At 36.0% G+C, this 27,872-nt stretch overlaps 1 protein-coding gene across 8 annotated transcripts in view; it reads right to left on the reverse strand.

The window, feature by feature from the left end:
- The window catches only part of ZDHHC2 (zDHHC palmitoyltransferase 2), a 76,326-nt gene that overhangs the window by 10,338 nt on the left and 38,116 nt on the right, over positions 1–27,872 (reverse strand). For 7 of the 8 annotated variants that reach the window (XM_027122704.1, XM_027122702.1, XM_027122706.1 and 4 more), the window contains exons 4-12: positions 25,527–25,647; positions 21,357–21,426; positions 20,593–20,625; positions 14,695–14,815; positions 12,416–12,548; positions 9,006–9,132; positions 8,641–8,733; positions 4,730–4,842; positions 2,859–2,933 (exon numbers count right to left, since the gene is read on the reverse strand). In XM_027122704.1, coding sequence (XP_026978505.1) covers positions 2,893–2,933; positions 4,730–4,842; positions 8,641–8,733; positions 9,006–9,132; positions 12,416–12,548; positions 14,695–14,815; positions 20,593–20,625; positions 21,357–21,426; positions 25,527–25,647 — 852 coding nt within the window. In that variant the 3' untranslated portion in view covers positions 2,859–2,892. The remainder of the gene's footprint in view (positions 1–2,858; positions 2,934–4,729; positions 4,843–8,640; positions 8,734–9,005; positions 9,133–12,415; positions 12,549–14,694; positions 14,816–20,592; positions 20,626–21,356; positions 21,427–25,526; positions 25,648–27,872) is intronic. The other variant, XM_027122708.1, reaches the window with a different exon arrangement.

The following is a 27,872-nucleotide window of genomic DNA, read 5'->3' on the forward strand; positions in this document are numbered from 1 at the left end:
CTCATTCATTGTTGCAATAACATCCCTTGTTCAAAATTAAATGTTTTCTATACTAGAAGGCTCATCAGATGAGTTCTTGAATATAGACAGAACTTTACATCAATTCTCAAACTATAATACACACATACAAGAGAAGAGGATCTTGTTAAAATGCAGAAAATACAGATTCTGATTCAGTAAGTGTAGGGTAAGGTCCACAATTCTGCATTTCTGTTAAGCTCCAGGTGATGTCAATACTGCTGGTTTGGGGCCCCAATTTGAGCCACAGGGTTCTATGTTCTTAGTTCTGAATTTGTCTGAGGCCAATAGGAGTATACAAGTGACAAGTGAGTTGTGAGGGGATTTAGGGAAGTAATTCTGAAATACCATGTGCATAGAATCACAGCATTTTGAAGTTTCTATTGTGTAAGAGTGAAGGTTGGGCAGGCTAAGTTTAACCTATACTTTAGCACTATTATGGATTTGGGCACATTTTCACTGTGTGGAAACTATACTGAACCAAGAAATATTTTACAAAAAGGTCACAGGTCATTTACTAATATAATTGAAAAAGGAGAAGAGATATCATTTAGTAATATAATCAAATTAGGTGTATCAATATCAGATAATATTGTTCAGGTTAAATGTGTATTGAATGAATTGCAAGTCTGAGGTATAAAGCAGGAAAAACTTTAAAAAACTATTTTGACTATCAGCTACCTTAGGAAAATTCAATTTTTTAAGGAACTTTTCACTGGTATGTCAACAGAATGAAAAACATTACATCAGAAAACACTTTTTTTTTTTCTTTTACGTCAACGCAGTTGATTCATGCTACAATTGGGTTTTTATGACCACTACTGTCATATATTTAAGTGTAATAACATCAACTTTCTGTGAGATATTAAACGTCAATGATGTTATTTTATCGCCCATTTACCAACTGTTTATTTAGAACCTACTATGTGTCTGGCACTGCAAAGGGTCGAGAATAATGATGAACAAACACAACACTGATCTTGTCAAAATACTGGGAAATCTACCGGATTTACACACAAAGTTACGTTACTATGTAAGCTTATAAAATATTTCACACAGATAAACTCACATACAATGGTAATTATAACTAATTCAACGTACTAAAAAACATCCTGTGAAACTTTGTATGCTTTACAGAACTATGTTCTGTAAAATACTTTGCTTGTGGTATTAGCTAATGATTCGTATTTATATAATCAGTTATATTTTAAGAATTATTTCCAGAAATTTACACTGTATTCACTAATTAACCAAATTAAGAACATTAAATTCTCACGAGCCTAACCATAGTTACAATCAATCTGATCTACTATACCATCATATAGAGTAATCTAAAACCAAAACACTGGCCAAATGGCACACAGAATTACATGGCTATTCATCAAAACCAAAACCAAGTAAAATAAAAACCAGATATCCATGAACTACTTCGACACAATTTTGTTTTAGGTGCTACTCTCTTGCTAGGTCACAGTTTTATAAGTAGAGAGTTATCTTGATAATTTCAATGTTCAATTCTTCATATATTTTTTTAATTTTTAAAAATTTTATTGAAGTACAGTTGATTTACAATGTTGTATTAATTTCTGCTGTACATCAAAGTGATTCAGTTATAAATATATACATATATTCTTTTTCATATTCTTTTCCATTCTGGTTTATCAAGGCTATTGAATATAGTTCCCTGTGCTATACAGCAGGACCTTGTTGTTTATCTATCCTATATATAATAGTTTGCAACTGCTAATCCCAAACTCCCAATCCTTTTCCCTTCCACCACCCTCCCCCTTGACAACCACAAGTCCAATTCTTCATATTGTTTACTGTAACAGTACACATAGTTGTTTGATTTGTTAAGATGTTTATGGCTTTGTTCCAAAGGGGCTCCTTATTGTAGCTTTTTATTGACCGCAGCCTTATAAATAGATTTCACTTTAAGGAAACTAATTTGGAACTACAGGTTTAAAAAAATTACGGGTTAAAGAAAATGACTTGGAACACCTAGTATTTTAAGGATGACACATGCTCTGGGGTCCTACTGTGACCAAAAATAGGGGTGGCAGAGATTTGTGCTAACAAGATATAATTATCTTGTATTTAGACCCAGTGAGATTCAACTAATGGGTGGTCAAGAATAAGACCACTGGATATCCTGAAGGAAAGAAAAAAAAAATTGCATGATCCTATGAAATGACAAGACAATTGTCATGTAAAATTCAATATTTTAGGATCAATCTTTGCTATTTAATGCATTACTGTAAAAATGAATTTTGTTCAACTTATATTTTATCAAGTTAACCTAAGTACTAGCTAACATTCAAGCTAAATCCATGTCCAGAGGTCTCCAGCATGACTGATGCAATCCCAAGGGTCAGCTAAGACATCTTGTATTTGAGTCACTCATAAGTAAATGTTGGGACTTCCCTGGTGGTGCGGTGGTTGAGAATCCGCCTGCCAATGCAGGTGACCTGGGTTCGAGCCCTGGTCCGGGAGGATCCCACATGCTGCGGAGCAACTAGGCCTGTGCACCACAACTGCTGAGCCTGCGCTCTAGAGCCTGTGAGCCACAACTACTGAGCTCGCGTGCCACAACTACTGTAGCCCGTGCCCCTGGAGCCCCTGCTCCACAACGGGGTGGGGGGCCACCACAGTAAGAAGCCCGTGCACCGCAACAAAGAGGGGCCCCCTCTCGCCCCCCTCTCTCAGAAACAAAGACCCAACGCAGCCAAAAATAAATAAATAAATAAATAAATAAATGTTTATGGAAACTATTTGTCCTAGGAGAGCTAGAGAACTGTTGAAAATATAAAACATAACAATAAAGGAAAAGCTTTTCTTACTTCCGTGAAGTATGAGTAAATTTTGTTAGAAGAGTTAATTCTCATTCTCCATGGTAAGTGCAGGATTGCTCATACCTTCAAGAAAGAACATAAGTTAGCAATTTTTGTTGTTGCTTTTGAACAAATAGGCAGAGACTTGTTTATTCAGTCATGAATCCTGCCAGTGTTTTTCCAAAAGTGACCTGTACATAGTATGGGTATTTAGAAGATGTTATATAGAACACACAACACACATACAGTACAGTTCGCCACAACCGGTGTCACAAAAAAAGCACTTTAAAAACAGTTAAATATATACACCTGAGGAAGTAGGGGTGTGAATAAAATAATGTAAGAAACATTGAGCCTCGCACTTCTCACACTACCTTAAATCACTGTTTTCTAATTCTTCATCTACCTACCTCATTCTTGTCAAACTAATCTTGGAGCCCTTTCTCATCTCACCATTTTCATATTTCTCTTCCTTCTTTTACACCATCCTTTAAACTTTAAATAATTTCTCAATTTATCTATCACAGTAACAGAAAATTAATCTATGTCTCCAAACTAACAGCACACAGAAACCAGAATATCACTTCTACATTAATGTAGAACTATAAAGTGAAATATGAATCTCTTCTGAAAGACAGTTCTTTGTCTTTCTACCCCCCAAATATACATCACTTCTTTGTCTCTAAGGAAACTGAGGGATTCAAAAGGCAAACAGGTGTCATCGATTTTGTTCAGGTAATACCTAGTCCTTCCCATAGACTGGAAAATGGAATGGAATGTTTGAAGGTGAAGAGACAGACCAAATTATGAATACTCAAATCACGGGGATCTTCAGAAGGCGTACGCATTTCTCAAGAACAAGACTCTTTAAAGAAACAGAGAATGTGACTGATTATATATTAAATAATGACTTAGGAATTTTTACTCAGGACTGTTTGTTTTTCACTAAATCCCAAAGAGATTTCAAATAAACCAGGAAACACTTTAAAGTGCAGTAAGCCAAAGTCAGGCAAGCACTAGGAAAAGGTTTGAAGAAAAGACTAGAAATGAAGGGGAAACATTTGAAGACTTAAATAGGTCAATTTGGAGATTTTCTGGCTAACAGTGCCTTAATTGAGCATGCATGGTTTTGCACTCAGGAGACCACACATATAATATATACACACCCCTGCACATATGATCACGTATTTTGTTTAATACTTAACAACCCTGAGAAATAAGTAGTATGTTAAAGATGAAGCTAAGTCTAAAGGAGGTTAAGTAACTTAACAAATACCACACACTGATTAGGTGCCCAAATTGGGATTTGATATCAGGTCTGTCTGCCTTCAAACACTTCCTTGTTTTTTGCCAATAACCTATATTGACCCAAATCATCAAAAGAGTCAAATCAACAATAACAAGAGAACTGTGAGTGGGATATGAAGAAATGACAGGTAGCTAAAGTTATAGCAATTCTGCAATGGCTTTACTTCGACATTTTGAAATGGATAAAACTTTTGAGTAAAAACTACATAATTTGAGATCCCTTTCAGTAGATAGTTTTCAACCTTTTGTCTGAGCTTACTGCACTTTTTCCAATTTTTAAATAAATTATATTTTGAGTTTATCAGTTTATTTAATATGCGGTAATAAAGATTTGGTTTTCTAAATTGGAAAAAGGCCATGTAAATCTATTTTTCACAAAATGATTTTCTACAGCTTCCAGACATTAATCAAAGCACTTCACAAGCAGTTCTTTGAAAACAGTTCTATATTTACAACGGTAGTCTGCCTCCAAAACAAGAAAAATTCTACAGCTAATAAGAATGAAAAATTTTTACCACTTTCACCTTTTAAAAATAAAATATATCGAAATAGCCGAACAAGCATACTCTTACCAGCTTTACCTTTTCCCAGGTTTGTGCTGTTCTCTGTCCAAGATTGAGAATCAGTAAGAAGGTGGCTCTGGGACTCTCTCAATGGCTTTGCAGGAAATTGATGGTTTTCAGGACTGAATAACAATAATTATCATCATGATCATTAGGTTAACTCTTGATAGTATTAGAGTGAGTGTTTTGCAAAGGATGGAACTCAACCCACTTGTGGTGCAAGGTAATTGTAGGAGTTACACAAGAGAATTTGGGGAAAACAGGAACAAGGCATTAAATCACACTGACTCACAATGAAAAAAGCGTTCTTGCTTCAGTTCACTTTTCTTTCTTCTGATTACGATACAATGACAATCTCTGACTTTGGCAAATCTCCATTCTTAATATGGAGAACAGGCCTCAGCCTAAGACTTTAGCAGGTAAGGGAATCTAGTTAGAACTTAACAGTATTTTATTATTGATTTTATTTTTTTTTAAGTTATATTCTATGGCAAATTATACTAATTTCTCATTTATGACAGTGATATAAAGTTTGGTTTAAAAAAATTTAAGTGGCAATTTAAATAAAAATACTAAAGAAAAATATTAATTTTACAAGTGGAAAAAATATGGGAAAAAATATATGAAGATGATGGTAGAAAGATAAGTTTGAGAAAAACTGACCTACTTATTGTTTCTAAAGTGGCCTAACTGGTCTCGAACAAAGAATTCTCTATCTTTCTCTATAAAACTGAAACAACAAATTTGAACGTTATCTTGCAGGAATGTTGAAAACATCTGATATTGTCAGGTCTTAAAAATCTGATGTTTAATTTGGTAAATAAAGAGTTTAAAAGAAAGACTTTAGGTTTTAAAATTTAAGTAGACATGCCACATATGACATATTAGATGGTATGAAAAAAATGTACATAAAATAGCATTTCACTTAGATTAAAAAAATTATTGGCACAGAAACTATTAGTGTATTATTTTACAACACACCAAAACAGAAATTATAATAATGTTCAAAAGAAAAACCCACTTAAAATTCTTCCAAGAGTAATTTCACATATTTTAGTTGACTATAACTATTATATTTTTTAAAGGATATGCCTTTGCTCCTTAACAATTACCTCATATCTAAAATTTGACACTATTTCAATTTTGTGCTGCTTTAACAACCCCTTACTAAAATTTTGGGAGGAAAATCTTAAAAAAGAAAAGCTTGTCTCCTATTCATATGAAATATCTCTTTTACTCTAATTCTAATTATTCCTCAGGAAAGGGACCTTAGACCAAGTACAGCTAACTAAGTCCTGGTTTAAGGACTGCTTGGAGATTCATTACTGCTAACAGGAATCTAACAAATGGCAAGGATCCACTCATTCAACAATACTCATTGAGTATCTGTTACATCAGTGAGGAAAGTCTTTGATCTCATGGAAGTTCTGTTGTAACTGAGGAAGAAGTATAATAAATATATAGTAAGTCAGGTGGTAAGGAGAGCTCTGACGACAGTAAAAGACAGTATGAAGGGAATGGAGGGGCAAGTTATGATTATCCAAGGGTTTCCAAAGGCGGCCTCTACTGTAAAGCTACACCTGAGCAGAAAGTAAAGTGAAGGCACAGACCGTTCAGATACCCAGAGGAAGAACCTTTAGGAATAGGAACTGGCAAGTACAAAGCCACTAAATAAGGAACATGCCTGGTATATCTGAGGACCAGCAAGATCCGTGTCTGAGGATTGTGAGTGTCGGGAAGGTGGTACGGGGTGACATCGAGAGGTGTTGGGGAAGAGATTAGTCAGCGCAAGGTAAGGACATTCATTAGCTTTTATTCTGAGCAAGATGGACAATCAGTGGAGGGTTCTGAGCAGAAGAGTGACACAATATGATTTACGCTTTAAAAGGGTCACTCTGACATTTTAATGGAGAATAAACTGGAGGAGGGCAAACATGGAATCAGAAAGGTCAGGAACGAAGGTACTGAAATAATCCATGTGAGAAATGATGGCTTGGACCAGGAAAGCAGCCTTGGAGGTGGTAAGGAAGTATCCAGGTTATAGATATATCTGGAGGGGACATCTGACAGCATCTACATCTGTATATACAGGGTCCCTGAAAGAGAGGAATCTAGTATGACTCTGAAGTTTCTGGCCTGAGCATCTGGGAGAATGGAGGCCACTACTACTGATACATGAAAGAATGAAGAAGAATCGAGTTTGGGGTGGGGCAAGGGTATAGATGGCTTGGAATCAAGAGTTCTGCTTTGCACCTGTTCAGCTGGCAATGACTTTTAGATGTTTAGGTGGGACCACTGTGTAGACAAGCAAATATACAACTCTGGAGTACACAGGGGAGACCAGCACTAGCCACAGACAATTCACAGGGGCTAATCGGGGGAGATTACAGAATTTTGTAGAAGAGACTTTAGCTGTCAAAGTCCAATCTCAACATTTAAAGGAAAGGGAAGAGAAGCCCGGAGAGGTTACGTGACCTCTTCTAGATCACCTAGCTGGGTAACAGTGCCAGAACTAGGATTTCTCCCAACGCCCATGGTACATTTAGTAGGAGAGATACTGTCTCTAAAACCCAAATAAACTACAAAAACCTCTTAACAAGGATAAAAAACATTATTGAAAACTACTGTTAACTTTTATAAAAGCAGGAAAGCATTCTAAGTAATTTATTAAAACTAGATTTTTCTGCCCTGAGGTATATAAAAAAAAAAAAAAAATTAGCATTTAGCTCTGTGGAATTTTAAAGCCAAAACTCACAGGGCAGGACCCAGTAAGACTCTGGTGCCTTTGAATGTCCCTGTGACACACATGGGAACGGCCTCCTCATTAACTAACTGGTAGAGCCTGGACTGCACATAGCTCACTCTAGGGATGGGGCGTGGGGGCAAATAGGTTTCATCTCATGACGATTTAAGATGACTTTGGAATGGCTGCCAGAATCACCACCTTGAGATGGATGCTGGGGTCACATCAGGCTCCAAGGGACAAAGCGCCGTGATCAATAAGAACCACGAACTAGACGGGGAGACTATAAGCATAGGTGCTGTGAACACAGCATTCCAGCAACTAAGAAAACCTTTAAAATTTAACTAATGATATTATGGTCATGCTTTTACTATTGGCTTTCATTTAAAAATTAGAGGTATGGTCACATCAAAAAAAAAAGTCTCTCTTGAACATGTAAAAAAATGTTTCAACTTAAACCTTCATGTAGAGCATTTTGAAACGTTTAGATGGTTTCGCCTTTTGGCAGTTAGTAGCCAAGTCAGAATCCAATTTCAGGTCTTCCTCAAATGCCTGATAGACTGGAACCAAAAGAGACTTAAAGCAGTAACCAAAGTCTCCAGACAATGAATTTCCAAGACTCCCTCCTTTCTCTCTCCACAGATCATGCTTAGAGGTCTTGGAAGAGTACCAAGGATATGGTGCCCATTGCTAACGGGACTGTCAAGCAGATGTCTGGGATTCCACTTCATCTCCAAAGGCCTGATCCAGGCAGGGAAGTTTTTTGATCTCTTTATAACGGTTACGGCAGAGAAGAAAGGCCCGGAGGGTCAGAGGGAAAGTTTACCCTGTCTGCTCACCCGATCACTAGGGGGACTAATTTGGACTTACATTATTTTCTTTTAAGCACCACATTTAAAAAAAATCATAATTTATTTCCATTAACAAAAATGTATAGAGAGTTAACACCTGTTTACTGACCACCCAGATTAATAACAGAATTTTATAATTGTAACTGAAGCTCCCTATGTAACCCTCCCCAGTCATACTTTCCTCTTACCCTCATTCCAGGTAGAAACCAGTGTAGTAAATTATCTTAAGTTCTTAAAATTTTTTTTCAAAGGAACATATAATTGAAGGACGCAAGAGGATAAAGTATATTCTTTGAAAGTAAAATAGAAAAAAAAAATGGACTCACTTTTTAGATGATGAATTCAATCCTGCAGGAGTAGACGGCTGTTCAGGATCCTGGTTAACAAGGCAAGTTGGAAAGGAGCAGCCATCACCTAGACTGTAATTAGAATAAAAACTTACAATTATGCAGTAAAAAAGATGATCTCTGTGAGTAGAACATAGTTATATTATGGACAAAGCGTGTATATCAGACATTGGCTTGAATGTGGTATGTTTATGGAGATGTGAGTCAATTGATTTCCACATTGATATAACAGTGAGTCATAAAATAATACTGTAAAAAATAGTTTTTATGCAGAATTACAGAGTTCTTTTGTTGGATTACTTCCATTTTCAGTCTAAACCCTGAAAATTTTCACAATAAAGTACCTTGAAAAAATGGGTAGCAACCAGTACTTCTTCTCATCACCAAAAACCTGTCGCATATTTTTACTGAAACCCAAGCTGAATCCATTCTTATCTGTTCCATGTCGAAATACTGGACTTCTAAATGCCTCTAGAAAAGATGGTAGAGCAATCACATAAGTAAAGAGCACATCATCTAGCAACCCCTATAGTTAGAAATGACGGAATTAAATGAAGAAACTCTGAAAACCAATGGCTAGCCTCCTGTGACTGCTTCTGTGCCTATCAACAGCCCTGCAATGAAGACTGTCTATTCTTTTAAAACAAACATAAAATATGATTAGATCTATTTTAGTTTTTAAGTAACCCTATTCTTGCAGCAGCACATCTGCATTGCAGAAAATTAGAAAATGCAAACAAGTAAATAAAACTTTACATCTTCTAAATCTTTATTAAATGGACAGCTGGATGGATAGAGAAAATAATTACAAATGTACATTTTTTTAACCAAAGTGCGACTAAAGATACATTCTACAACCTTTTTTCAGTTAATAAATTCCATTTTCCAATTTCATTAAAATTTTATCTCATCCAATCATAATTTTTTTTCTAGCTGATCAAAAATGTACTTTAAAGCTCTTTGTCCAAACCAGGGTCCAATGCAGAGCCGTACATCATAGCTGGTTATGCCCACTCTGCATATGGAAGCTGAGGTTCAGAGAGACCGTGCAACTTGCTCAAAATATCACAAAAAATAAATGACAGAAGTGGAACTTGAACAAGGTCATCAAAGTTCTGTCTATGATGCTACATTTTCTTCTTAAATAATGCCGAGATGCAAAATCTAACATGTTAGTTTTGGGGTGCAAATAAACATAGAAGTGTAATGATTTCTGCCCATAATTTAAAAAAGGAAAAATATAACTAGCAGAGTCATGGTACTATGAAAAATGTGATTTGCAAGATCCTTAACATTTATCAACCTAGGTTATATAGCTTTTTATAAAACGCTTTAATAATTATAGGACCATACTGTCCAGAGGAAGTTCTTTCAGTGTTACAAGTTAAATCTAGACGTTTCTAGAAGTTAAAAGCTAGTAGAAAAATTTACGTTTGAAAAATAATTTAATTGTTCTACATATAATTTGAAATAAGGTACTTTGTTTAGAAATTATTATACCAATATTTTCACCCTAATAGTACTTGCTGGGATAAGATTTCACCTGAATCCTAAAAATGAACATTCACTGACTATATACTACAATTAATCTTCACTGACTATTATAATAACGGAATCTCATAGCCAGTATCACACTCTTTTGATTACTATAGATTTGTTGCAAGTTTTATAAACAGGAAGAACTTAACAATTTTTTTTGGTGGATATTGTTTTTCCTATTTGGGGCCCCTTGAAATTCCATATGAATTTGAAGATTAGCTTTTCCATTTATGCATGAAAGGCCATTGAAATTGTAATAGAAATTTCAATAATCTCCTTTGGGATGGTTCATTGATAGTATATAGAAACACAACTGATTTTTTTGCATATTGATCATGCAACTTTGCAGATTTTATTAGCTCTAATAGTTTTTACTGTGGATTCTTTACGGTTTTCTATATATAAGATCATTTCATCCACAAAAACAATAGTTTTATGTCTTCCTGTGCAATTTGAATGCCTTAATTACTTTTCTTGAGTAATTTCTCTGGCTAGAATTTCCAGTACAGTGCTGAACAGCAATAGTGAAAGACGGAATCCTTGGTTTATTTATTTAGGGCAAAGGTTTATTTTTCACCACTGAGTATCATATTAGCTGAGAACTTCTCATAAAGTCCTTGTCAGGTTGTAGAAGTTCCCTTCCATTCCAGCTTAAGTGTTTTTATCATCAAAGGGCGTTGTATTTTGTCAAACACTTTTTCTGTTACAGTTGAGATAAAAATGTGCTTTTTTCCCCTTCATTCTATTAATGTGGTATATTACCATTGATTGATTTTTATACATTGAACCACCCTTGCATTCCTGGGATAAAAGGTTATATACCATGACGAAGTAGGATTTAACGTGCTGCTGGATTTGCAGATATGTTATTGGGAATTTCTCCACCTATATTCATAAGGAATATTGGTCTATAGCTTTCTTTTCTTGTGATGTCTTTGTCTGACTTTGGTATTAGGGCAATGTTGGCCTCACAGAATGATTTAGGAAATGTTTCCTTCTCTCCTAATTTTGGGCATAGTTTGAGAATAATTCATGTTAATTCTTAAGTGTTTGATAGAATTCATCAGTGAAGCCAACTGGTCCTGAGCTTTTCTTTGTTGGGAGATTTTAAATTACTGATTCAATCTCCTTACTTATTATAAGTCTATTCAGGTTTTTATTTCTTCTTGAGTCACACTGGTAGATTGTGTTTCTAGGAATTTGTCCATTACATCTAGGTTACCTAATTTTTTTTTAATTGATTTTTTGGCTGCGTTGGGTCTTCGTTGCCGTGCACGGGCTTAGTTGCTCCATGGCACGTGGGATCTTCCTGGACCAGGGTTTGAACCCGTGTCCCCTGCATTGGCAAGCAGATTCTGAACCACTGCATCACCAGGGAAGTCCCAAGGTTACCTAATTAAACTTTCTTATTTCTGCAAGGTTGGTAGTCATGTTCCCACTTTCATTTCTCATTTTCATGATTTGAGTCCTCTTTTTTGCTTTCTAGTTATAGGCTTGTCATATTTGTTGATATTTTCAATAAACTAATTATTGATTTCATTGATCTTCTGTTTTTTAGAATTCTGTTTCCATAATGTCCTGTCTAATCCTTATTATTTCCCACCTTCTTCTGGCTTTGGGTTTACTTTTTGCTCTTCTTTTCATAGTTCCTTAAGGTGTAAAGTTATTGATTTGAAGTATTTCTTTTTTAATGTAAGCATTTATAGCTATACATTTCCTGCTAAGCACTGCTTTTGCTGTATCCCATCTCTGCAGGGCTTCTGAACATACTGTTTTCTCTGCCTGAGATGTTCTGGCTCTGACTTCTTAGTTTAAATATACTTCTTGCTTTTGTGAGCTCTTCCCTGACCACTCCATCTAAATAGGTTCCCTTCTACCATCCCCAGACCTTGATTCAAACCTGAACATCCTGTTTGTTTCTTTCGAAGCACTTCACATTTTGTAATTACGTTTATGTTTGGTTATTGATTTTCTGTGTCCCTCACTAGACTATTTCACCCTTGCTAACCACTGTATATACACAATGCTTTACACACAATGGACAGTCAAAAAATATATGGAATGAGTGAATTTGTATTTGTCCCACAAGACAATGTGGGAAACAAGACTGATTTTACAGCTTCAGGACAGGTTAGCATTTAATCATACGGCAACTTCTGATGACTATTTGGTTTTGTATTTAAAGTTCTGTTAACTACAATAATTGGATACTCACCTAATGTAGATTTATTTTTGCTGACTAGCCAACAATGATAGCCAAACAGAGAAGACAAGCTGACAGAAAACATAGCTGCAGCAAAGAATAAAAACATAATATGGAACTTGGCTTGAGTATCAGGTAGGCCATTCTATAAAGAAAGGAAGAAAATAAAATGTTTTGTCAAAGGGATAAGTATTCCCCTACTTTTATAAGTAAGATTTTTTCCATAAAATTTTTCTTAAATTTAGGTATGGAGAAAGATATATGGCTTTATGTTAAAACTTTGAGGAAAAAATACATCTTCAGGTTCGAATAAATGTTTACTAGAACATGAATATATATGTATATATATATATGGAAAATATATTAAAATTTGGGATATTTATTTTCTTTTGTATAACCAAATTCATAGAAAAATTATGATGTGTGTAAACTATATCAGTAGGGAACAAGATAAAACAAGCTATAAAATATAGCTTTTAATTTACTTCCTGAAAATGTTTTGTTAACATACTCCAGATTTACAAATGCTTAAATAGTTTGATTATAATGCCAGAAAATGGAAGGTTAATTGGCACAATTTAGCTACTCTTCTCATTGATGTTTTACATCACTACAAACAACAGCATCAACTACAAACACACAGAACACATCCACAATAATACTTCAAGCTACTTTAAACAACGTCGTCACAAAAAAGATCAACACTAGTTTATAACACCTGTCTAAAATAAACCTTACAGTACCCATGGGATGAAAAAGGCCATCTCAAAGCAAAACCAGACTGCTCCTTGTTCGTATGTCCAAGGAGACCTGGAGTCCCTCTAGAATGGCAGGCTTGGGGACACTTAGTGAAGCACCAGAGCTGCCAGGACTTGTCCCCTTCTGATATTCTATTTCAATATCCTGTAGTACCTGTCAGATTGACCCAGGTCACAAGATCTCACTGATAGCTTTTGACAGCAGAGTCATCACAGTGAAAACCAGTCGTTCCTTTACAAATTTATTTGTGGTATGGAAATAAAACCATCCACAGGAATGAGGAGCAGTGAGGCCACAGGCTCTCAGACATTCATTAGAGATCATTCTTCCAGCTGGACACTGGAAGTATCCCTGAACGCTAGGCCACGTTCATTCACCTGTGGATTCCTAGCACTTAGCAATATAACTGGCACATAACAGGATTCAATAAATCTTTAGTATTGAATGTGGTTCAAATCTCACATCAGTGATCTAGCAATTCAGAAAGCCTTACCATAAGAAAGGATAATTTAATGAATGTAATAAACAACCCTACAGGGGATAACTGTTATTTTTTTACCATTGTTTGGTGTTGTAAGGAATATCTTTGGGTATTTAAAACACATAGTTCTAACTTCATTTTGCTTATGTTTAAAATATACAGTGAAGAAAACAAATGAGCTGCCTAAAGCATATACAATACCTAATAACAATTCAGGACATTATAGGTGTAATAGTTTAATAATAGTTTTACACATAAAGAAATACTTCTATTTTTTCAATACTAAGAAAAACATTCTTCTTATATAGTCAATTCTCGTTATTCGCAGTGGTGCTGTTCTATAAAGTTGCCATGAACACCGAATTTGTGAATCCTGAACCATTTCTCCTGGGAAGATACAGCGTTAGGGTCCTGTAAGCCTATTTTTGTCAAATGATCAATACGTAACCTTGTTCTGTGTGTTTCTGCTTATAAAACCTAATTTATACCTTATTTAATGCATATTAAATAACAGAACTCACAGCCACCAGCACCATAACTCAGGTCTGAAGGAAGCTTATCTAAACACTAAACACATGTATTTTCTCCATCAGGCACATCTCAGTCTCTTCTTCTGCTCAAACACTAGACAGCACTTCAGCGCTAGGCTTGAAGACCTTTCAAACAATGAAATCACCAACAAAAAAGCACAAAAAATGCAAAAGACATGGCACTAAATAGAATGAAAAAGCACACTTATTTACAGTATGTGAGTTCCAACAGGAAGGCAGCAGGTCCTCTGGTTTGATCTCAACTAGAAATGTGCACGTGGGTGACTCACATTTTCCTTACTCTGTGCGTGTTTGCAAATGACCACAAAAGCTACGTTGAGTATTGACTCTGAGGTTACAGATAAATGTTAGCAAGTACGTGGATTCACAAACACAGAATCTGCGAATAATGAGGACTGACTATATATAAGTTAGCGCTCTTCTATAAAATTAGTGTCAGGATTAATTCACTACTGAAAATCTATAATATACCAAAAAAAGTCACCAAGGTAATGACTTACGGTCCAAAATTTGATAAAATACTGTAAATCTGTAGCAGCAATAAAAAGGCAGTACAGCAGAGAATAAGCCAAGAAAAGGAGGAAAAATTTATAATTTGAAAATCCAACACAATTGTTCACCCTGTTAACAAAACAAAAACAACATTTTCAATGAGTTTTACATTGTCATCCTAGGTTTACGTATGCTCAACCTTAATACAAGTATTTTGTTTCCTAACATTTAAAATTTATTGGCATTTCTTTAAGCATAACTCAGAAGATTTCTTTATACATACAAACATTAAAAAATCCACTTCACTAGAAAGGAATTTCTATGTTCAGATTTTTAAAATTTGATATATATGTAATACTGCTTTAATCAATCATGACCCCTATATTTCCTGTCCAGTTATACAAATAAACACATGCCTTAAGCATAGATACTGTGAGAAATCTACTAATACCAAGCAGATAAAAGGAATTTTCTAAGTTCTTCTCTGTGTTACCTTTGGGTTTGATTTCTAACTACGATTAAGTAATTTAAAAATCTTTCAAGTTTTCCCAAATTAGATGAAATTTCTTCAGAGACTACTTGCATGCCGTCAGTATAGCACTGAAGCAACCAGATTATGAAAGCATATTAAGTGGTAGGTTTAAGAAAAGAAACAGGACTGGGAACCAGACAGCCAGGTTGTCGTGCACATTTGATGCTAAATAACTATGTGGCCCTGATAAAGTGCTATCGTCTCTAAGAATTTCATTTTCCTTATCTGTCAAACAAGCACACTGAGATCCTTTCTGAGAGCCAGCTCTATATGTTATGATCCCGAAAATGGAGATATATAATTCTCAGTCCTTACTCTGAAATCACTCTATTTGGTAAGAGGGGTAAGAATTCAAACTACTGTACCAATAAACATAAATACAAATACAACTCATACTTTACAGTCACACTTTTTCTATCAAAGTCTTTTCCCCCCTTTTCATAAAGACAAGGGAATTCCTAGATAGTGTATGTGACACAACACCTAAGCGGAACTGGCTGCTATCTTCACGGGTTCACTTTGTTAATTGGTATAATAAACTCATTGCATAGAACACATAGGTGTTTCTTCTCCTCAAACACCTTTGTTCCTACTCTAATGTTAGTATAAGGTAATCTTGCTCTCTACTGACTTTGCCAATAAACTGAAACATTTTTCTTTCTCTCTTAAGGTGAAACTATGTTCATATGAAAAATGTTTACTCAGTTACACAAGATGAACAAGTTCTAGATCTGCTGTACAACACTGTGCCTGTGGTTAGCAAACTGTACTGTGAGGTTAAAATTTTGCTAAGAGGACAGAGCTCATGGTGAGTGTTCGTACAATTAAAAAAATTTTTGTAATTAAAAAAATTCAAAAGTCAAACACTGGGCTTATGAATAAACAGAAATTTGGAACAAAAATGGAAAATGTGTACATCTTCTACCTTAAAAAATATAAGGCAAAGGGAACAGCATTAGATTTAGTAATTTTGGAACTTAAGGGTATTGTGTATGACAAATGCATAAAGAAGGCAAAACTGTGGGTGGGTGCACGCTGTATGAAAACAGTAACATTTGCAGTTCTAGAGATTCCAGTGTGAGTGCAAACCAGTTACTGAGATTGCCTCTTACGACATCTGAACGAAATAATGGCAAGAAATAATACTGCAAACAGTTCCATACTAGCCTAGCCTAAATGTATTCTGTCACAAAAGGATATAGGATATTCCCTGTGCTTCCGTGCGTTGGTTTCAAGAGGAGAGAACGGGCAGACAAAGGCTGGGTGCGTTAAGACTGGACATGTGGATGGAGACAACGACTCTTTTGTGGATGAGGGGAAAATGAGAAGGGACAGGAAAGACTGTTTCTCTTCCTGCAGGAATGTAAGAAGCAGCTTTTGTATTAGATGACAAATAGCGTTTTTATAGAAAGGAAAATGATTTTGAACGTAGATTTTACAACATGTAATTTAGTTTACTTTAACTTCTACTTAGGGTCATGGTGTAATTTGCCATGTCAGAGCCAGGAAACAGGAGAAAGTCAGTAAATAAAGACCAGGTATTTTAGAGCCTGATGGGTACTTTGAACTTGAGGAAATACAGTAATAATATTTATTTTTAATAACCTCTTAGTCTCATCATGACAGACAGCTTTTGGTTAGACATTTTAACTGCCTACTACTCTGTAGACTCAATTTGAAAAGGAAGTGCATGTTTCTGAGTCTGAATGACTTTATATGGAGAAATAAAACACATTCTAGGTAAATACGCCTTATATGTTGTTTAAATTCAGGGTAAATAGCTCTTGGCTTTGTTTTAGGGAAATTGCTTTCTGAGTCTAAATTGGAAAAAGAACATAATACAAAAAAAAAAAAAAAGATGGAAAGAAAGTAGCCTCTGAAGTCCAAAAACCTTGCTATATGACTTTAAGCCAACTCTTTAATTTATCTGAGGCTCAACTTTCCTCTTCTTTAAAATGAAACAAGTAATTCCTAATAATATCTGTCACTGTTATAAGGATTACAGATTTTTACAGATATATGGATATATCATCTTTAGACATTACAGGCACTCAATAAACTGAGGCTAAAATTATTTAATTTAATTAGGTCTACCTAACCACTGGCAAGCATGTCAAGGTATACTGTTAATATAATTAATTGATAAATGAAAATTTTATATTAAAAGAAAAAGCACTTCTCTGACAGGAAACCCAATAAGGCAAATACTACAGGATTTCCACTTTAGTTAAAAAAGAAGTGTGAGGTTGATCCCCTGCACCCTGAAGGGTACTCTTAACGGGCCACAGCAGACATGGCTGAAGTCACTGAGAACAGAAGAGGTATGGCTCTATGATCTTTCCAACACTAAAAGTTGACAGATACTGAACTTCAAAATCATACACAAGACCTGGATAAAAAGGTTCCCCACAGTTTGGGAACATACTAAAGGTCTTAGTAAGTGACTGTTACACATTCACATAATGGCTGTAAAGAAGATGTTTTATATACTGATATGAAACAATTTCCAGGATATATTAAGTGAAGGGAAAAAAAGGCAGAGACCCAGCCCATAAGGCAAACACTTGTGTTAAAAAAAAATGTGTAAAAAATTTTCTTGTGTGTATAAAAAATATTAAACACACGCACACAGATTTTTTTTTTTTTTTTTTTTTTTGCGGTACGTGGGCCTCCCACTGTTGTGGCCTCTCCTGTTGCGGAGCACAGGCTCCGGACGCGCAGGCTCAGCGGCCATGGCTCACGGGCCCAGCCGCTCCGCGGCATGTGGGATCTTCCCGGACCGGGGCACGAACCCGTGTCCCCTGCATCGGCAGGCAGACTCTCAACCACTGCGCCACCAGGGAAGCGCACACATACAGATTTATATCTGAAAAGCACACGTGACATTTAGCAACCAACACTGGTTCCCTGTGAGGAGTGGAAGGAGGTGGGGAGGAGGGGCTAAGAAGAACACCTGCACCTTTTTATTTTTGAATTTAGAACTGCGAGTGTGTATTATCTGTACATTTTTTCATTTAGAATTTTAATTTGAAATTTAAAATAAATAAAATGGCTGCTCCATTAGCTGGCACCAGGTGAATATTAGGTCCTCGGCACCAAACCCTTCACAAGTCGACCTGGCTACTGCTTTCTGCAAGGGAGTGCCCGGATCTGGATGGTGGCTGGGGCAGTGGCTACAGCACAGGAGGTGACAGTGCAGAGAAGCAGCAACACAGAAGCTGAAAGGCACTGCAGTCAGTCCATTCAACTTCTTCCACATTGCCACGCAGCGTGAAGATGACAACAGGTAGTGTATAGACATGTAATCTGAACCCATTTTTTAAAAACTCTAGGGTCACATCTGTTCCCCTTATTTAATAGGGTCTGTCAAAATTTAAAAGATTATCCAATTATGCTATGTTTCTTTTAAAGCCAAATTAATTTCAGGTTTAGGAAGACTGCTATCAGGACTTCCCTGGTGGCGCAGTGGTTAAGGATCCACCTGCCAATGCAGGGGACACAGGTTTGAGCCCTGGTCCGGCAAGATCCCACATGCTGCAGAGCAACTAAGCCCATGAGCCACAACTACTGAGCCTGCGCTCTAGAGCCTGCGAGCCACAACTACTGAGCCCATGAGCCACAACTACTGAAGCCCGCGTGCCTAGAGCCCACGCTCCACAACAAGAGAAGCCACTGCAATGAGAAGCCCGCGCTCAGCAATGAAGACACAATGCAGACAAAAATAAATAAATTAAAAAAAAAACAACAAACAGAAAGACTGCTATCGTAGTAAATCATCATTTCTATATGTGTAATTTTCTGAGGATAGCAAGGGCATGGCAAGCTTTATAGGTGTGCACTAGCTTGGGATTAATCCTGTTTCCAGCTCTCCATTATTACCACTATCTGTTATTACTTTAAGATAGGAAAACGGGAGTGAACTCTATGCCCCTGATTTCTTTACCACTCTGCTCAATCACAGCTAGACCACCCAGCTATCCAGAAAGGAGGAGAAAAGCCGAGAAAGCATGTGTTCCTGGCCAGGCCCTCACTGGGTGAGAGTGGCCTCTGGAAGCATTAATGCCCTGGCACTTCTGAATTGCCTGGATTATGAGCTGAACAAACCCCCCAGACATAAGACAGCCCTCAGGCAGAGAAGCAAAGAAAAGGCAGTGCCCAAAGTGGGAGCAGTGGGTGGGCTTGGGAACTGTCCACCGCAGGTGCAGAGAATGCACAGGTGGATGGTGGGGATATGGTGGTGGCGGGGAGGGACTGACAGCAGGTGTTACTGGAAGGATCAACAGAGGAGTATAAGGAGGACTAAGAAAACGTATAATTGGAGATGTCAGGGGGAAAGAACTTGCTGAGAAAGAGAACAGAATGAATGGAATGAAGGAAAGAATGAGGAAAGCAAAAGAATGACCTCAAATGAAAATTAATACTCCAAAGAGAGGTTATTTACTGACAACTTTCTCTGAGAAGAGCATTATTCTCACAGGCATTAACTAGCCTTCACATGTTAAAGCAGAAAATCTAGGTGAAGAAAAGTACGGGGTACCCTGGAAAGAGATAAATAACATTGCAAACCCGACATTCCTCTATTGTTTCCAGCAGCTAAGATAACCATTTACTATGTATGTTTCCACCTACCCCCGGTGTAGATTTGTGGGCATGTCTACCTTTCCCTAGTGCCATCCCTGAAAGAAGATAAGGCTTTTAGAATGATCATGCTTAATATCTAAATCCGACCTGGCTGGCAACTTTAGCGTGGTTTTCACAGGGATGTGCACATTGAGATGAAGAATTTTAAGGTAGAAAAATCAACCTTCATTAGTTAAATAGATCTTTCAAACAATCCTCTATTAAGTTATCTAATTTCATGATTTAGACTTTTTTTAAAAAAATATTAATGAATTCTAAGTGGAAACCCTTGTTTAAACATATGTGTGTATTTGTATATTTCCTATTCTACTCCTAAATGTTAAGTTTTATTTAAAATAGATTGTTAAAGCTCTAGATGAATTCATTCTTTATTAGAAACTTTGAGTGTACTGTCGTGTATAATTTATGTGTACATTTTGGTGTAATTTCTGAGAAGTATTTTAGAATCTCTGTGTTTATGCATGTGCATAAAAAGAAAACCAGTTGTTCTGAGCAAATATGAGAAAATAACTTTTACATTGTTAACCTACTGGTGTTAAAATTATTTCACGGAAACTCTCCTGAATAAAGGCTCTTTTGAGCTTACTAAACAAATACTAGAAACTTAATCTGAAAGGTCCTCCTAGGTCAGCTAAGGCAAGATTTCATTTATAAAAAGATTTAAATAGATCTATGATTCAACTTGTTATGTTATAACGGACAGAAACTTCTTTAAGTATAGAGCCATACTCACCATGGGCAATGATGATCCATCTTCAAAATACATCTAAAAAAAAAACACACATACAAAACTCAACATCCCACAAAATTTTAATCCCAATACATTACACAGAGGAAATACTATTTCAAAAGAGTCGTGGTGAATAAAATATTGCAAAGTTATTTACTTATCTGAAAACTGAATAGTAGCCAAAGGCTTCATCTAAAATAAACACACTACGGCCAATTCTAGACGATCCAATAGTAGAACTTTAAATTCAAAATATACATACTTTAAGATGCAAATAAAACAATTTTCTAAAAACAAGCAGTATGTAATATACAACTCTTAGGCTAAAGTGCAAAATGTCAACAGATTTATACAAAGTCTGGATAAAGTTTTTCCGTTAATATCCAACCTTAAGGCAAGTAGTACTGTCCTTGTCGTGTAAGTATATAATAACATCTGACTGTCATGAAGCCAGCTGAATTATCTTTATAAAGAGGGAAATGAATCACAGAAGTACTTGTTAACTAGAACCAGCCAAGTATGAGCTGCGAAAAATCATGCACTTCATTCATATCAGCGAAAATCTGGGGGGAGGGGGCAACCAATCACGGCCCTCAGCCACACTCATATTAATGCAAGGGACCATGCTGGTTATACTTCCTAAATAAAGGTCTGAGAAGCATGAATAAGGAGAAAAGGAAATAATGTGGAAAGCGGTGAGAAAAGAAACATATTAAATAAAAAGACCACCAGCATGTAGACATTTTAGAAGTAAAAGGTTTTCTTACTTATCACAGACGGAACAGTGATGGCAGCGATCTGGTTTTATAAGTTGGCATCTGTCACAATAGCGGATTGCTATGAAAAAAGAGTTCCACTTAGCCTTAGATTTAACAGTGAATTGAATATACAATTAAATAGCTTTTAATCATCTATCCAAATTTAAATTCTAAAAAGCATAATGAATTTAAATTCGGTCAAAATGACATATCCGACTGCGTAAATACAAAAATGGAATGACTTGCCTATAGCCTCAGTTCTCTGGAGAGGTTTCCCAAGAATAGAAAATCTTTTGGGGAAATTTTTCTAAGGCACGCTCAACTATAAGTATACTATATAATTATAAAGCAGTCACAGTAAGATTCACAAAGGGTGCAACCATGTCCATTTCTATCAAAGTAAACAGAATGTCTCCCTCGACTAAATCAATTCATTTCCAGTACCCTGCCAGGATAACTAGGGGAGGATACAACCACATTCTAGAAGTTTTTTGAGAAATACATTTTAGAAATTTGTGAATAAACTCAATTGGTTGCTTGAATTGGGAAAGCACTCACATCTTTTCTGCTGGGTGAAATACAAGATTAGAAGTGAGTATTGCAAGAGGTATTTCCAATAGAGAATTTTAATTCTTGTGACTGAAGTCCTGATCCTCTCTTCTCTAATACAGATATCAAAGACAATTATGGAGGACTGATCTGGAGATGCTCCTTCAGTACACAGGCATCTGACAGGATGCACTCAGTCTGCCAAAATTACAGGAGATCCGTTAAGTGGGCAGTCCAGTAGGACCAGCAAAACCAATACTAATGAACTTAAAATTTGGAAAAAATACTTGCAACACGCAGTTACCAAGATTATACTAGCTAATACTATAATCTCTAAAAAACAGAAATGGTTGCTATAAACTAAGAATAAAATGAGGTTTATTTTTAAGACAACAAGGCCTAGATGGAGTTGTTTTCAGTATTGAAATAATTCCTTAATCATTCCCTTATAACTTTCTTTTTCAGAAATTCCAGAGATGGATGGCATGGCCTGCTCATCTCCTAAATGAAGAAGCCTCACGGGTACATCCCAAGTGAAGGTCTAAGGTATTACTGGCTCATGCGAAGTATCAAAGCGTGAGGCAGTGTTGTCCAGAAGGAATATAATGTGAGCCACATGAGTACTTTTAAATTCTCTAGGAGCTACGTTAAAAGAAGTAAAAAGAAACAGGGGAAATTAATTTTAATGATATATATATATATATATATTTTTTTTTTTTTTTCAGTACACGGGCCTCTCACTGTTGTGGCCTCTCCCTTTGCGGAGCACAGGCTCCGGACGCGCAGGCTCAGCGGCCATGGCTCACGGGCCCAGCTGCTCCGCGGCATGTGGGATCCTCCCGGACTGGGGCACGAACCCGCGTCCCCTGCATTGGCAGGCGGACTCGCAACCACTGCGCCACCAGGGAAGCCCCTTAATGATATATTTTATTTCACCTAATATATCCAAAATATTATTTCAACATAAAATTAATATAAAATATTAGTGACATATTTTACTTTTTTTTATACCAAGTCTTTGAAACCTGTTATGTGTTTTACACTTACGGTCACATTTTAAGTTGTCAGTAATCACAACTTAAAGACTAGTGGTTACCACAATGGACAGCATGGGTCTAAAGTCACAGAATTTCCAGGTGAGTTCTGGTGGGCAATGCTAGATTCTCTCCAAGCGGTGATTATCTCTAAAGTACACTGGGGTAAAAAAACCTTTCAAATTAAAGTGGGCAATAACTCACAAGAAATCAAAACAACGTAGAAAAAGGTTTTGTTTACAGTCTTTCAGAAACAGAAATTTAGTCTTATAATAAAAAAACACTCCACATGCCATATTATATTCAACTAAAATCATCCCACTGGAATTTTAAATGAGCCATCTAATTATCACTTAAAAAGTCTTAACAGTGGAGGGGGCATTTTATTTTAACTGTCTTGCTTGAATTTTTTGAGAATTTATTCATGTATTATGTGATTTAAAACTTTTTTGGTACATGTTGAAAAGGAAACATTACCAACATCTGTGTGCAAAATGATAAACTAATTACCTCACTTCTAATGGTTACCTTCATTGTCAAAAAATCTACAAATATTTTTTTGTAGGAAAGGATCGATAGCAAGGGAGAGCTAAGAAAGCAAATAGTCCTCATTAATAAAAATAAAAATAAAAAATAATATAATAGAGTTTGGAGAACCCTGTAAGAAAGCAGGAGATGGTTGGATCAGAAGAAAGCATAGGACAAACAAGTGAGATGAGGAGACTTAACACCTGCCTCACGACACCCTACACCCAAGTCCGTATATGGTTGACTTTGTTCTCTGTGTACAGCAGTCAGTATATAGGCAGCTAGTATTTTTCTCTTTTAGGTTTGGAGGAAGGACTGTGGATTGAGAATGAATGGGAAAACCCCAAATTATATTGCCATCTACTTTCTTCAGTTCTCTTAAGACGTATAAAGTGTGTGAACATCAACTGAACCTTTCAGTTGCTTTAGTCCACGGCCTTTCGCAGGGTGAAGAAGGAAGTTATCCAAACGACCCAAGGGTCTTGGCTGGGGATGGGGTAAGAAGGACCCTGCTCACATTCCTGCCTTGGGGGTACTGTGGCTGCTTCACTGGACGTCCTTTCTGCATCATGATTACCTTTACGTTCCACATGTTCCAGAAGGAGAGCAATCACACCAGCATTATAATCTATTATACTTTCTGTAATTTGAGTCAGTGACTCTAGTCAGTTAATATTGATTTTAGCATGCATCCAGAATTTTTGCACTAAAAATAGAAAGACTGTATCAGGAAGTTCAGATTCTGTCCCAGACTGTCACAAATACTGAGAAACATAAGTTCATCCCAGGAGATAGGCACACAATACAAGAGATGACAGCCTTACCAGTACATAACCCACACAAGAAGATAACTTATAAATCCAAAGGGTAGTTGTTATTAATGAATAGTAACACTCTATCCTGGTATGACTTATACTTCCCTCCATGGTCTTAATGTGGTGTAGCAAGGGGTCTAGTGAAAAAGCACTTCACTAGGAATGAGGAGACGAGATTTTTGCACCTGATACTGTCACCGCCATTAACTAGTTTTGGCAACTTGTGTAGTAACTTATTTTTAGGGGGCTTAAATTTCCTTAATATTAGTTTAGGCTTATGCAGAGTAAATATATGTAAACATACATAAGCACATTGCTCTCTTTATGGGATAGAACCAGTGGCATAACATTAAATCAGGGAATGACCACTTGCTCATTGAGAAACAGTAAAAGCAACAGGAAAAAATCAAGTGTGAAGCTTAGCGTTATAATCAATTACGACTCTAAAGTGAGTCAGAAACAAATATAAATAATATAAAAATATTAACGAGGTATTTTACAGTCCTTTTTTCATACCAAGTCTTGGAAACTAGTTGTGTGTTCTACACTTAAAGCACATCTCAATTTGGACTAGCCACGTTTTAAGTGCTCAACAACCACATGGGGCTAGTGGCCACTGAAAGGGACAGGATACGTCTAAAGTCACAGAGTTTCTTTCTGGGTGAGCCTTTGTGGGCAAGTACCAGCAGTCCATGTGTGTCAGTTTTTAAGACAATTCTTTAATTAGATAGCTGTTAAATTACCTTAAAAATCTTAGTCCAAGTAAATGAGATTTATTGAGTTGCTTTTGTAAAAAAAAAAAAAAAAAAAAACCATAAATTTTAAAGATAAAGAAATTTTATCAATACCCGAATTAAGTTTTGTATAATTTACATACTAAGTTTTAAATTTATGTAAAATTATCAATGTTATGTTCATAACAGATACTGCTCTTTTGAATTAAATAAGAATAGGAATTAAAACTTTAAAAATGAACGCAACTACAAATCAAGTTTCAGCAGTTCTAACATCTTCACTGAGTCACAGCTAGGAAGGCAGAATAGAAGTCAAGTCAGTTCAGACTTGGTTGAGATCTCTGTGCCATAGCATTACTCCTGTTTCCATTCTGTTTTATGGGACTGTACAGGAGAGATTTAATAATAATCCAAGCTGAAGCACAATGTGTTTCAATGAGTGCTTGACAGTTTCAAGTATAGATATGCTTTCTAACCATCACCACACCCCATCCCGCCAAAGCACTCGTTATCCTCTACCTCCAGACATGGTCCTGGTGTAGATGGGAAGGTCTCTGGCTGCTCGCCTAAGAACTTCCTGGTGGGCTTCTCCTCTTGGCTCTCTCTCTAGCAATTCTTTTTCTGCATAAGAGAGATGGAACTGTGGAAGAAAGTTAAATTTTAATCAGTGTTCTCAAAGAAATGATAACATATTTATCTACTATACCCAAAAAAAGGTATTTATAAAATATTAACAGTATATAGCATATAAATTCAGAGAGGTAATAGATTTAAAATCTGGGCAAGTCTGTTAATCTCATGGATCACTAGTTTATAAATCTAAAAAAGGGAAGAATAATAATAATACCTACTTCCTCAGATGTTTGTGAAACTCAAGAGAAATAAGGTATGTAAAAGTGCTTTGTAAACTGTAGAGTTCTATCCAAATATTAGTTACATTAATAGATGAAATGGCAAAATAAACAAATTTGGTTCAATGGATGCATTTTTCAATTGGTTATAATTAAAAACAAAAATAGAAACAAATACATCAAGCATGTATTCTCATCTAAGTGAGTTTTAACTTAGGGATAATCATTACATGAATTCTCTAGCACTCAGAAGAACTAGTCATTGATTTTACTTCTTATACTGCCAATTGGACCCAACCAATTTAAAAAAATACTTATTTGAGAAAAATGAAAATTTGTTTGGGCTCCAACTTGATAATCACAAAAATATGGTTTTAAAAGTCTATTTGAACTCCTATAAATGTACTCCAGGAGACATGTACAAGGGTATTCACAGCACCATTGTTTAAAATGTAAAAAACTAACCACAACCCAAATGTCCATCAAAAGGGGAACAGATAAACTAGAGTATGATCTATCCAAATAATGGAATCCTATATGGCACTTAACATTTAATGAACTACAGCTGTGTACAACCAAGACTCTCAACCTATTGATGAACAGATATATAAAATAAACTACTATATATTATTATGGTTAGGGATATGTATATATGATAAAATTATTTAAAAACAAGGAAATGATTAACACAAAACTCCGGATAGCTGTTACTTCTTGAGAAATGCAGGGAAATACAACATAGAAGTACACAGAAGATACTTCAAATATAAATAATGCTTCTATTTGGTTGGGTGACTGTTTAGGTGTTTTCATTTTATTATTCTTTAAACTGTGCCTTATATATGGTTTTTGAATGTAAGACATATTTTACAATTTTTTTAAAGTTTTTAAAAAGTGATTTAAGTATGTCAATGAAGGAAAGAAAAACAATTTGATGAAAATGAGGTCATGACATTTGAACCTAAATCATTATCTTCAGAGAAATAAAAATTAAAAATCTTTGTTTAGAGGTTGATAATTCTACTGAGGTTATTTTAAAATTAGAAACAAATCTTCAGGGCTTCCCTGATGGCGTAGTGGTTAAGAATCCGCCTGCCAATGCAGGGGACACAGGTTTGAGCCCTGGTCTGGGAAGATCCCACATGCCGCAGAGCAACTAAGCCCATGAGCCACAACTACTGAGCCTGTGCTCTAGAGCCCGTGAGCCACAACTACTGAGCCCACGTGCCACAACTACTGAAGCCCGCGTGCCTAGAGCCCGTGCTCCATAACAAGAGAAGCCACCACAATGAGAAGCCCGCGCACAGCAACGAAGAGTAGCCCCCGCTCACCACAACTAGAGAAAGCCCGCACGCAGCAACGAAGACCCTACACAGCCAAAAATAAAAACAAATAAATTAAAAAAAAAAAAAAAGAAACAAATCTTCAGCTTCCAAATGTAAATAATTTTAAGGTACCCTAATATTCACAAATGCATGATTTTTAATGTAGTTGTAGAATTTCAGACTCATTAAGGTAAAGAAAATAAAAATAAGTTTTCTCTAAGTAGAAATTTACATAATGTGAATGATTCTAAATTAGTATATCAAATTTACTTACATTAAATTAGTAGGTATGTTACAGTTAGGCCCCTTAAGAGTTTGTGAAAGATATTTGAAAAAAAGTATTCTCCACATTAAATATTCCTCCTGCAAGATGCTCACAGCATTTGCTTACTATTAACTAATTTCATAGTGTTTCAAATTACACTTTAACCAGTCCTTTTTCAAATGAATATGAATAACAAATAAATGAAGGCCACATTTATAAAGCCTTGGTGTGTTCGTTCTATCAGACACTCTTCACTCACCTGCTACCTTAAATCTCAGTTTATAAAACAAAATATATTTACACAATTTTCCGGATTGAATGACTATATAAATGACAGCAGTGAGTGGCAGTGAGCAGTGTTGAGTCTCAAACTCAGAATAAAAGGACCTTGCAGCCTGATCCTAGAAGGCTGCGGCAGGAGTAG

Source organism: Aethalodelphis obliquidens, unplaced genomic scaffold (assembly GCF_003676395.1).
Source record: "Aethalodelphis obliquidens isolate GAN/ISIS:26980383/991018 unplaced genomic scaffold, ASM367639v1 scaffold25, whole genome shotgun sequence".
NCBI classification, from domain to species: domain Eukaryota; kingdom Metazoa; phylum Chordata; class Mammalia; order Artiodactyla; family Delphinidae; genus Aethalodelphis; species Aethalodelphis obliquidens.